General features: G+C 39.8%; 1 protein-coding gene across 5 annotated transcripts in view; it reads left to right on the top strand.

The window, feature by feature from the left end:
* The window catches only part of PLEKHM3 (pleckstrin homology domain containing M3), a 176,574-nt gene that overhangs the window by 18,345 nt on the left and 146,047 nt on the right, over positions 1-12,182 (top strand). For all 5 annotated transcript variants that reach the window (XM_036994995.2, XM_073218216.1, XM_073218218.1 and 2 more), the window contains exon 2: positions 6,501-7,416. In XM_036994995.2, coding sequence (XP_036850890.2) covers positions 6,819-7,416 — 598 coding nt within the window. In that variant the 5' untranslated portion in view covers positions 6,501-6,818. The remainder of the gene's footprint in view (positions 1-6,500; positions 7,417-12,182) is intronic.

The following is a 12,182-nucleotide window of genomic DNA, read 5'->3' on the forward strand; positions in this document are numbered from 1 at the left end:
GAGGGCTATTGACATTGAAACTGGTAATTACAAATGCGATGTGTATAATTTACATAAATGCAGGTGCTATGGAAACTTAAATGTTTAAGTTCAAAGGGACATTTAACCTAGTCTGGAACACCAGAGAATGCTTCCCTGAGGGAGTGCTAAATCCTGATTATTGGTTGCTATGTGACAAACTACTCCCAAAGTTAGTGTCTTAAAACAGTTTATTATCTCTCAGGGTTCTGGGTTTACTGGTCTCAGCTAGACAGTTCTCACTTGGAATTTCTCTCTCTTTTTTTTTTTTAAGTTTATGCAGTCTTATACTAGTTTCAAGTATATAACACAGTGGTTCAGCCATACCCATATTATTAAATCCTCACCCCCCTAGTACAGCTAACTATCTGTTAACATAGGAAGATGTTACAGAATCACTGACTATATTCTCCATGCTGTACTACTATCCCTGTAGTAATACACAATATACAGCCTACATTATGATTGAGAATTTTAGTGCCCCACACTTCCTACTCACCCACCCCAATCCTTCCCCCATGGTAAACACCTGTCCCTTCTCAGTGTCTATGAGTCTATTGCTTTTTTGTTTGTTCTGTTTTGCTTTGTATTTATGTTCTACAAATAAGTGAAATCATATGGTATTTGTCTTTCTCCACCTGGCTTATTTCACTAAGCATACCTTCTAGATCCATCCATGTTATTGCAAGTGGCAGAATTTCTTTTTATGGCTGAATAATATTCCATTGTGTATATGTACAATATCTTTATCTATTCATCTATTAATGGACACTTAGGTTGCTTCCATATCTTGCCTATTTTAAATAATGCGGTGATAAACATAGGGATGCATATGTATTTTCAAATAAGGGATTTTGGTTTTTTTGGGTAAATTCCTAGAACTGAATTACTGGGTCATGTGGTATTTCTTCTTCTGGTTTTTTGAGGAACCTCCATACTGCTTTCCACAGTGGCTGCACCAGTTTACATTCCCACCAACAGTGTAGGAAGGGTCCCTTTTCTCCATGTCCTCACCAACACTTGTTATTTCTTGTCTTTAGGATAGTGGCCATTCTGACTGGTGTGAGGTGATATCTCACTGCAGTTTTTTGATTTGCATTTCCCTCATGATTAGTGATGTAGAACATCTTTTCATGTGCCTGCTGGCCATTAGTATTTGTTCTTTGGAGAAATGTCTGTTCAGGTTCTCTGCCCCTTTTTTAATTGGGTTATTTGTTTTTTGGTGTTGAGGCATATGAGCTCTTTATATATTTTGAATGTTAACTCCTATTAGATAAATCATTTATGAATATATTTTTCCCATACTATGGGATGGCTTTTTGTTCTGCTGATGGTGTCCTTTGCTGTACAGAAGCTTTTTCATTTGATGTAGTCCTACTTGTTCATTTCTTATTTTGTTTCCCTTGCCAGAGGAGATGTGTCCAGGAAAAAATGGCTCATATTTATATTCAAGAGATTTTTGTCTTATGTTTTCTTCTGAGAGTTTTATGGTTTCATGTTTCACATTCAGGTAACTTTGATCCATTCTGAGTTTACTTTTGTGTATGGAGTTAGGCAGTAATACAGTTTCATTCTCTTACATGTAGCTGTCCAGTTTTCCCAATAACATTATTAAAAAGGCTGCCTTTTTCCCATTGTATATTCATGGCTCCTTTATTGTATATTAATTGACCATATACGCATGGGTTTATATCTGGGATTTCTATTCTGTTGCTTTGATCTGTGGGTCTCTTCTTATGTTAGTACCATATTGTTTTGATTACTGTAGCTTTGTAGTATAGCTTGAAGTCAGGGAACATAATCCCTCTAGCTTTATTCTTCTTTCTCAGGATTACTTTGGCTATTTGGAGTCTTTTGTGGTTCCATATGAATTTTAGAACTATTGTTCTAGTTAATTGAAAAATTGATAGGGATTGCATTGAATCTGTAAGTTGCTTTGGGCAGGGTGGTCATTTTGACAATATTAATTCTTCCTATCCATGAGCATGGGATAGATTTCCACTTACTTGTGTCTTCTTTAATTTCTCTCGTGAGTGTCTTACAATTTTCAGAGTATAGGTCTTTCACTTCCTTGGTTAGGTTTATTCCTAGGTATTTTATTCCTTTTGATGCAATTGTAAATGGAATTGTTTTCCTGATTTCTCTTTCTGCTAGATCATTGTTAACATATAGGAACACAACAGATTTCTGTGTATTAATTTTAATCCTGCAACTTGCTTAATCCAGTTATTCTAATAGTTTTTTGGTGGAATCTTCAGTTTTCTATGTATAGTATCATGTCAGGAATAAAAGTGATGAGAGTAGACATCCTTTTCTTGTCCTTATTCATAGGGGAAAACCTTCAGCTTTTCATCATTAAGTATGATGTTAGTTGTGGGATCTCTTATGAGTTGTAGTTAGATGCTGACTTGGATGGCAAGCTCAATTGTGCTGTCCAGGATGGCTTCTTCACTTACATGCCTGGCGCCCAGCCCCTGCGCTCCAACACATGGCCTTTCTTTCCAGCAGCAAAGCCTGTACTTCTTACATATCAGTTTAGAGCTCCAAGAGATAGAAAGAGGAAGCTACCAGGCCTGTTAAAGGCTATTCCTCAAGTGGGCACAGCATCATTTCTGTCACACTCTGTTTATCCAAACATGAAAAGTTCTGCCCAGACTCAAAGGAGCAGAAAAATAAACTCACTTCTGAATGGGGTAGTAGCAAGTTCTCATTGCAGAAAAGCATGTGGTATGGGAGTTACTGTTGTGGCCATCTTTAGAGACTACAGGTCTGTCACTTGATGTTAGGTTGAAGGATAATTAGGTGTTAGATAGGCAAAAGAGTGGGGAGGACAAAACCAGCAAAATAGGAACAGCATGTGGCAGGCCTGGAGGTCAAAAAGGTAAACTCTGAAGGAGAGGAACTAACAGGCCTGTGGGACTGAGTGGAGGAATGAAGAGAGGAAGAATGTCATGAAAATGCTGGGTCACAGAGTGAAGAGCAGACTTTTTAGAGAATGGTTAAGAAGGGTAAATGCATATTTATGTTAGAAAGCCAAGGGAATAGGTGTGTAAGTTCCAAATAAAAGCAACGGTAAGTGCTAAATAGTGCAAATCAAAATTCCTAGAATAGGAGTACAGATTAGCCTGAAGAAGGACTTGGGGTAGAGAGGGTAGGTCAGGGAAATATCACCCCAAATCATATAACTAATATGAAATACAATTGGATTTGAAACCAGAACTGACTTTAGAGTTCAGACCCTTTCTACCATATTGCTCACCATGGTCTATGGAGTCATTTCATGTAATCTTGAAAATCCCTTGCTAATCAAAAAGCAATTTACTCTAATCTCTTTCTAGCTATCAGGTAAATACCTTCAAGTTTTCTAGGCTGAACTCAAAGGGTACTTCCTTTTGAAGAATTTCTTAATTATCTGCCTCACTTTCTGACAGTTGACCCCCTCTCTCCTTCCTTCACCAAATCTGTTTCCATTCTCTATCAAAGCAATTTTTAGACTTATTGTCTTATCTGGCTATGAGTAAAGTTGTAATATATCCAGAATATCTCACCTGGCTTTAGTGCAGCTGCATATCAACAGACGTTCCTCAGGGGTGGAGAGAAGTTCATCTCTCTATCAATGAGAGATTACCTGGGCAACAGAGGGCTTATCTGAACCTGAGAGGTTAGCAGAGCATGGGGAGGGAAGCTTGGTTTTGCTTCTGCTGAAGTAGGAAAGAGACATGGTCCTGGACTGCAGTTTGTAAGCAATAAGTGGGTTTTAAACTTTATTTCTCCCTTTGACTGATTTCGGTTTTAGAGGCATATTGTCCCAGGATTTCCTTTCCCTGGAGTTACACTGGCTCATCATGATAGATTGTGAACCACTTAGGACAAAAGCTATGTCTTATTTTTTTTCCCATCTTTAGTGTCTTGTATCTGGTGTAACCTTGAATAAATGATGGGTAGACGAGTGATTTCCAGAATTCCTTGTTAGTGGCATTAAAATGGTTCTAAAGTTGAATTGTTCTTGCCCTTTAATGGGGTTTAAATGGGGCAATGCATACGAAAGTGTCTGTGGGGTCTTGTAACCTATCTGGGCCCCAGTGTCCCCTTCTGTGAGAAGTTGGAATTGAAAGGATGCCATGTGGGGTAGAAGTGTTCCACAAGCCAGCAGTGCTGGCCATCAGTGGTTCTGTGCTTCTAACCAGTCTGTGAATACCCAAGCAGAAAGCACAAAGAGTATATTCCTAGACATTTTGATTACAAAAGAAAGAAAAATCACTTTGGAGATATTTACTCTCTTTCTCTGGTATGATTAAAGAGACTGAATTTTAAGCACCGGGTAAAAAAATGAATATGTATAATATAATTTTAGATGAATATAGTGCTCTGCACCTTGGTGTCTCTTATAAAATGGTAAACATATGTTAAAAAAACACATACCTGCCGAGGTCATGGAAGATGAAGCTGGACTGAGCAGCCCTGATTGCTGCCGGGACATGGCCCTGGGCTGAGAGAAAGGGAGAGCTGTTGAGAGCTTAGTCAAGGTTACAGCACCATGGGCTCATGAATTTGATGATAACACCAGAAAATTAGGTTTCCTGATTTCAATGACTATGTTGGTGGTTATGCAAGAAAATGTCTTAGTTCTAAGAAATACACACAAAAGGGTTTAAGAGTAAAAAACCAAAAACAAAAAAACAAACAATACAACTGGGTAAATTTGAAGATCAAATTGGCTTTATTCAATGATTCATAAATTGGGCAGTATCTCCTCTAGCAAAGGTGCTCTGAGGAGCTGTTCAAAATGGGAGGCTTCTATAGGCAGAAGGGAGAATTTCTAATAGAGTAGATAGTTTCAGGCAAGGTACCTTCTTTTGGGGAAAGGACAGGGGTCTGTGAGGAAATTACTTCATTAGTATTTATCAGGTAATTCCAGATTGACTGGCTGAAGGTCACATCCCGGAGAGGCTGAATCTACAATCAGATTAGATACTAAGTCTTGGTTTGCTAATGTGGGGCCGAAAACAGTGACTCCATTTTGGGCCTTTTTCTTTTTTTCATACCTACACCTTGTTTATTATGTTCACTTGAAGTTTTAGTAAGGAAAGAAACTAAAAGTTTTAAGATATGTTTTTTTCTTAGCTCCCAGTGTTCAAAATGAGACTGGAAAATCCCATATTTCAGAATTACCAAAGCTAGAATTACCAGAATTACTCTGTAGCTAGAAATATAACATACTTATCTCTGAAATCAGTCTGTGCCTTGCTTCGTGATTGCTAAGATAATACATATCAAAATATAAAATATAGACAAATTCATAGCCATTATCACTTTACAAGAGGTTAACCATGGAGTTCCTATGACCTGAAAACCTCCTGGATACATTGAAAGTAAAGGGCTGTATGCTAGTTTAATTTATATATATTACATAATGTAGATTAGTGCTGTTGGTTTAAATGTAATGGTTTAATGACCTAAATGTTAAAAATTATTTTAATTAGCTGTAACAATTGTGCAATTTTTAAAAAGAAAGCACATCTATGTACCTTTGCAGCAACATGTAAAGAGGTGTTGCTAATTGCTTAATTTTAGCTACTTGTAAGTAGTTATGGAAAAAAAATGACCTTGCCTAATTATTTTGTTTGTTTGCTAGTTTTTGTATTTTTAAATACAAAGATATAGTTGACTGTTGAGCACATGAAATGGAGAAGCTTTATTTGATTTTAATAAATTTAAATAGCCATATATGGCTAATGTCTACCATATTGGATAGCATCACTGTCAAAGTCTGCTCTAATTTGGCCTGACCTTGGGGTTCTAGCCTTTTCCAGAGAGAGTTGGTTAGCACGCTAACAGGACTTTTTCTGTTCAGCCCTAAGGCTGGGGCTATATTCCTAGGCCCATCCTTGAAACCTCAGGGAGTTTGGAACCTGAAGCCTTTTTCTAAGATGACAGGAGGAATTTTGAAATGCAGAGTCATCATTAGGCATTACACATCTCAACCTGGGGAGCAGAAGCGCAGTAACATTCAGGTTTAACAAAAAGGCAGAGCGTCCCTCTTTACTTCTCCCTTTCACCTCTAAGCCCAGCAAATCATCAGAGCTTTCAAGGTTTGTAAAAGGACTGGTGCATTTATGACTTTCAGATGGATCATAACAGTCACAGAATTCTTAGTCTCTGCTTACTATTTTAGGTCAGCATATCACAGAGATTTGTCAGGGCAGTCTTTTCACAACTGCTCTCAAAGGCTTCTCTGTGTGAGTAAAAGCTATTGACGGTACTTCCCCTTATCAAGTATTCCACCCTGCTCTGTGTAAGTTCTAATGCAAAGCAGGTAATGATGCATACCCTAGATAGCCGAACTTCTGTGTGGGTGTCATCCACCTTTGTGCGTGACTGCCACAGAAGAGATGTGAAGATGGGGAAGTAATTGAGTAGATTCATGTACTACAGAATACAATGCACCATGTGCCAATGCTGTGCTGTTTCTTCTCTTCCAGGGAATTAAGGATTGCCATGGCATTGTTCTGACAAGCACCTCCTGCTGTCTTTACTGAAGTCTTAATGAAGAATAATCTCAAAGGAACATTTGTCTCCCCATTCCTCTGTTAATTGCCATTAGCTGCTAGCAGAATCTTTTAATGACCAGGAAAACATCAGCCATCCTTGTGCTTAGCCTCCTCCAAGCAGCCGAATGAAGGTTTCTTCCAGTTGTTTCCAGAACTGTATTTTTGAGGCACCTCTTACTGTGGGGTGAATGTTCACAAAGCCCTTTCCTCAACCATCTTAGGAGGCATAGGCCTCCGGGGGCCTGTGACATGGAAGCTTTGGAAGTGGATGATATCAGCCCGGCCTTGGAAGTTACTGAGGACTTCTTTAGTACTTTTGATAGTAAGCTGGAGAAGGCTGTCCAGCAAGCAGAGGTTTATGGGATTCAGGAAGTCCCTGAACTGGTGGGACACGAGGTACCCAGTAACCTAACAGACAATGGTGCTATCAGAAATGCTGCCTCCCTGGGCAAGGGGGGCATGATTTGGGACCACTGTGAGAGCGGGCTCCTAGAAACCAAAGCTCAGAATGTCTTCCCTGCCAAAGAACAATTTATGGTCCAGAAAGGGACAACCCCAGATAACCTTTCCTGGATGGAACAAAAAGAAGCATCAACCTTTAATTTTTTCAACATCTGTCAGCGTCGGAGGGACAGACCTCGTTCTGTGAATGACTTGTTGGATGAGACCTCTACTTTCAAGCCAGGACATGCTCGATCAAGGTCAGATGTTACCCAGGTGGACTGGAGGGTAGTCCTCAAGCCCACACCTTTGCAGCAACAGGCCGCTCTCCAGGGCCCTCCCTTCACCAGGCCGTCCTTCCTGTCATCCTCCCCAAATAAGGTAGAAGATGCTCAAGGAAATACTGGTATGTTTTCTTACCTCACTGCTGTCAAACAGTCGTTGATTTTCCTTTGTCTCCCTTACATTTACATCATGAGAATCTTGCTCCCCAGTATCCATCTCTGGCTTTGCTACTTAAGTTCCCACTTCCATGTACTTTTGCACTTCACTTTACTTCAAGCCTCAGTTGTCTTCATAGAGGTACGGAGTGAAAGGACAACTGTGGTTAATTCTCCCTTCCTAATCTTGCATGTTAGTATCAGAATATTCTCATAATTAATGAGGTATTTTCCTTTGAACATTGCATGAACTGCTTATTCACATCAGTAGCTGTTCAACAGTTCACACATTGGGCATAGCCTTAGGCTATGAAGGATTTAAAGATGTGTGACAATACAGTCCCCGCACTAAAGATCTCACTTAGCTGAGGGGATCGGACACTAATGAAGACTCAAGACGGCATCCAGAGATGCAAGAGAAAGTAGATGGTCAACTGAAGTATTTGTGAGGGAACTTTCGCTTTACTCTGTATTGTTGGGATTTTTTTTTCAATGAACCAGTGACAGCGACTGTGAGAAGAGAGAGGACGAAGACCCTCTAGGCTGGGCTTGCCAGAGAGGGCTATGAGGGCTCATGGAACCCCAGCTGCACCTTGAGAGACACCACGATGCAGAAAGAGGGTTGCAGGAGATGATACCTGGTCAAGATTATAGGTGCGAACAGAGGTGAGCAGATGGAAGGTGCAGAGCAGGGCAAGCTGACCCTTGTGAGGAGAGCAGAGGGTCCCCCAGCACGTCCAGACCTCAGGGTGTAGGGTCCTGAATTTTCTTTTTCTTCAAACTTCATACGGATTCATGTGCTTATGAGTATATACTCAAGTACTTGCACATGAACTTTCTCCTCTGGGGGACACGACAAACCCTCTCTCCATTTGTCCCAGCATTTCCTTCAAGATAACCTCATTTATACAGACTGTCCATTTCTATTACTGATGATTCAGTCACTCTGCCCAACCCTTAATTTATATGGCTGTACTCAGTTAACAAGGAGAAATGTTTTGTGTACTTAATCACTATTTTGGTGTTCCCTCAGTCTCTATCATTGAGTGGTATTCCATTGATACTTTTAATATTTTAATTAATACAATTTAGTTTCTAAGTATAATGTGAGGCAAGGATATAATTTAGTAAGTCTGTTAAGAGAATCTAATATTCCTGTCTGTGAGGTGCCGTATTATTTTCACAAGTTCAAATCTATCTTTTTTTTTTTTTTTTTTTTTTTTTTGAGAGGGCATCTCTCATATTTATTGATCAAATGGTTGTTAACAACAATAAAATTCAGTATAGGGGGGTCAATGCTCAATGTACAATCATTAATCCATCTCAAGCCTAATTCTCGTCAGTCTCCAATCTTCTGAAGCATAACGAACAAGTTCTTACATGGTGAACGAATTCTTACAGAGTGAATAAATTCTTACATGGTGAACAGTACAAGGGCAGTCATCACAGAAACTTTCGGTTTTGATCATGCAATATGACCTATAAACCATCAGGTCAAATATGAATATTCATTTGATTTTTGTACTTGATTTATATGTTGATCCCACATTTCTCCTATTATTATTATTATTTTTATTTTTAATAAAATGCTGAAGTGGTAGGTAGATGCAAGATAAAGGTAGAAAACATAGTTTAGTGCTGTAAGAGGGCAAATGTAGATGATCAGATGATCAGGTGTGTGCCTATTGACTAAGTATTAATCCAGGCTAGACAAGGGCAGCAAAACATCCACAGATGCAGAAGATTTCTCTCAAAGCAGGGGGGGTGAGGTTCTGAGCCTCACCTCTGTTGATCCCCAAATTCTCACCTGATGGCCCCCCTGCGACTGTGCCTGTCTTAGGTTGTTCCTCCCTTGAGGAATCTTACCCGTCTCTGGCTAACCAGTCATCTTCCGGGGCCATACAGGGAAATGTAAAGTTGGTAAGTGAGAGAGAAGCCATATTGTTTGCAAAGGTTAGCTTTTTACTTCTTTGCAGATTTATGCCCTGTGGCTTCTATGCCCAGCACTTGTCTCGAGGTATCTTTACCACCTGGAGGAATTATGATACTCGGTAAATTCGATATGAGGCACGAATTCTATTTAAGGTTTGTAATTAGGAAGGAAGAAGAAAAGCTATAGATGTAGCATATGAAGGAAACTTGGGAGGATTGATTATTTCTTTGACATATCTTCTTGTATAGTACCTTAAGTATGTATAGGTTTTAAACTACTAACTAATTTGCACACACATATTAACATAATAGGAATACGGTGACATAAACAAAGCAAATCTATAATTACCAGCCATCTCCAGTGAAGCCAAGAAAACCATTTAGGCACCCTAGGCATTTGTGAAAATTTATCTATGATATGATGGATATTGTCCAACTGTACTTGAACCATCAGACAAATTAAAGCAGCCCATTTCTGGGATCTGTTCACATCCCATATGTTCTTTTAACCATAGATAGTCTATAGTCATGAGATTTTGGGGTGCTACAACTTGCACCCCTCCCAACTCCTGGTTGAGTTCCAACAGTACAGATCCGGTCAAATTCGTTGTCTCACTGTATGCACATGCCAGCCTAGACATCTCCCTCCTCCTTCTTATGGCAAGTCCAGGAGACGGTGGGCTGGATGCAGCCACAACCGCAGCATCGTCCGGATCCCTGTGGAGGCTTTTTGATGATCATCCCCCGGCACGAGTCCTCCAGAGAGTGCTGATGCCGGAAGCTCCTCCTCATATCGTATCTTAGTTCATTTTCTGGGTATCCAAGCTAGGCCTTGATCTTCTGCGTAGAAACAAACAGACCCTTTGCCCACACTTTGACATGCCCTCTATACCACTGTGCAGAACTCATTGGAGGTCAGCACACAGTAACTGCTTTCTTTTTTTCTTTTTAATTAAGAGAAAGGAATATTATCAGAAAAGAGTACCTCCATAGCTGATCATCTGACACCCTTTAAGTGATCAACATTAAGGATATTTAAAGCATGCGTTGATCTTTGATTTACCAATAGTTTTATCCTGTTAAGGAGTAATCCCCCTTTTCTTTCTTTCTTTCTTTTTTTTTTAAAATTTTTAATCTACACTTACCTGAAGAATACTATGTTTACTATGCTCTCCCCTATATCAGGTCCCCCCTAACAACCACATTACGGTTACTGTCCATTAGCTTAGCAAAATGTGGTAGAGTCACTACTTGTCCTCTCTGTGTTGTGCAGCCCACCCTCCCCTTTCTCCCTCCCCCCCATGCATGCTAATCTTAATACCCCCCTTCTTCTTCTTCTTCCCCCCCCTTATCCCTCCCTGCCCACCCATCCTCCCCAGTTCCTTTCCCTTTGGTACCTGTTAGTCCATTTTTGGGTTCTGTAATTCTGCTGCTGTTTTGTTCCTTCAGTTTTTCCTTTGTTCCTATACTCCTCAGATGAGTGAAATCATTTGGTATTTCTCTTTCTCCGCTTGGCTTATTTCACTGAGCATAATACTCTCCAGCTCCATCCATGTTGCTGCAAATGGTTGGATTTTTCCACTTCTTATGGCTGAGTAGTATTCCATTGTGTATATGTACCACATCTTCTTTATCCATTCATCTACAGATGGACATTTAGGTTGCTTCCAATTCTTGGCTATTGTAAATAGTGCTGCGATAAACATAGGAGTGCATCTGTCTTTCTCAAACTTGATTGCTGCGTTCTTAGGGTAAATTCCTAGGAGTGGAATTCCTGGGTCAAATGGTAGGTCTGTTTTGAGCATTTTGATGCACCTCCATACTGCTTTCCACAATGGTTGAACTAATTTACATTCCCACCAGCAGTGTAGGAGGGTTCCCCTTTCTCCACAGCCTCGCCAACATTTGTTGTTGTTTGTCTTTTGGATGGCAGCTATCCTTACTGGTGTGAGGTGATACCTCATTGTAGTTTTAATTTGCATTTCTCTGATAATTAGCGATGTGGAGCATCTTTTCATGTGTCTCTTGGCCATTTGTATTTCTTTTTTGGAGAACTGTCTGTTCAGTTCCTCTGCCCATTTTTTAATTGGGTTATTTGTTTTTTGTTTGTTGAGGCGTGTGAGCTCTTTATATATTCTGGACGTCAAGCCTTTATCAGATCTGTCATTTTCAAATATATTCTCCCATACTGTAGGGTTCCTTTTTGTTCTATTGATGGTGTCTTTCGCTGTACAGAAGCTTTTCAGCTTAATGTAGTCCCACTTGCTCATTTTTGCTGTTGTTTTCCTTGCCCGGGGAGATATGTTCAAGAAGAGATCACTCATGTTTATATCTAAGAGGTTTTTGCCTATGTTTTTTTCCAAGAGTTTAATGGTTTCGTGACTTACATTCAGGTCTTTGATCCATTTTGAGTTTACCTTTGTATATGGGGTTAGACAATGGTCCAGTTTCATTCTCCTACATGTAGCTGTCCAGTTTTGCCAGCACCATCTGTTGAAGAGACTGTCATTTTGCCATTGTATGTCCATGGCTCCTTTATCAAATATTAATTGAGCATATATGTTTGGGTTAATTTCTGGGGTCTCTAATCTGTTCCACTGGTCTGTGGCTCTGTTCTTGTGCCAGTACCAAATTGTCTTGATTACTATGGCTTTGTAGTAGAGCTTGAAGTTGGGGAGTGAGATCCCCCCTACTTTATTCTTCTTTTTTAGGATTGCTTTGGCTATTCGGGGTCTTTGGTGTTTCCATATGAATTTTTGAATTATTTGTTCCAATTCATTGAAGAATGTTGCTGGTAATT

The sequence above is a fragment of the Manis javanica genome, chromosome 12, assembly GCF_040802235.1.
Source record: "Manis javanica isolate MJ-LG chromosome 12, MJ_LKY, whole genome shotgun sequence".
NCBI lineage: Eukaryota > Metazoa > Chordata > Mammalia > Pholidota > Manidae > Manis > Manis javanica.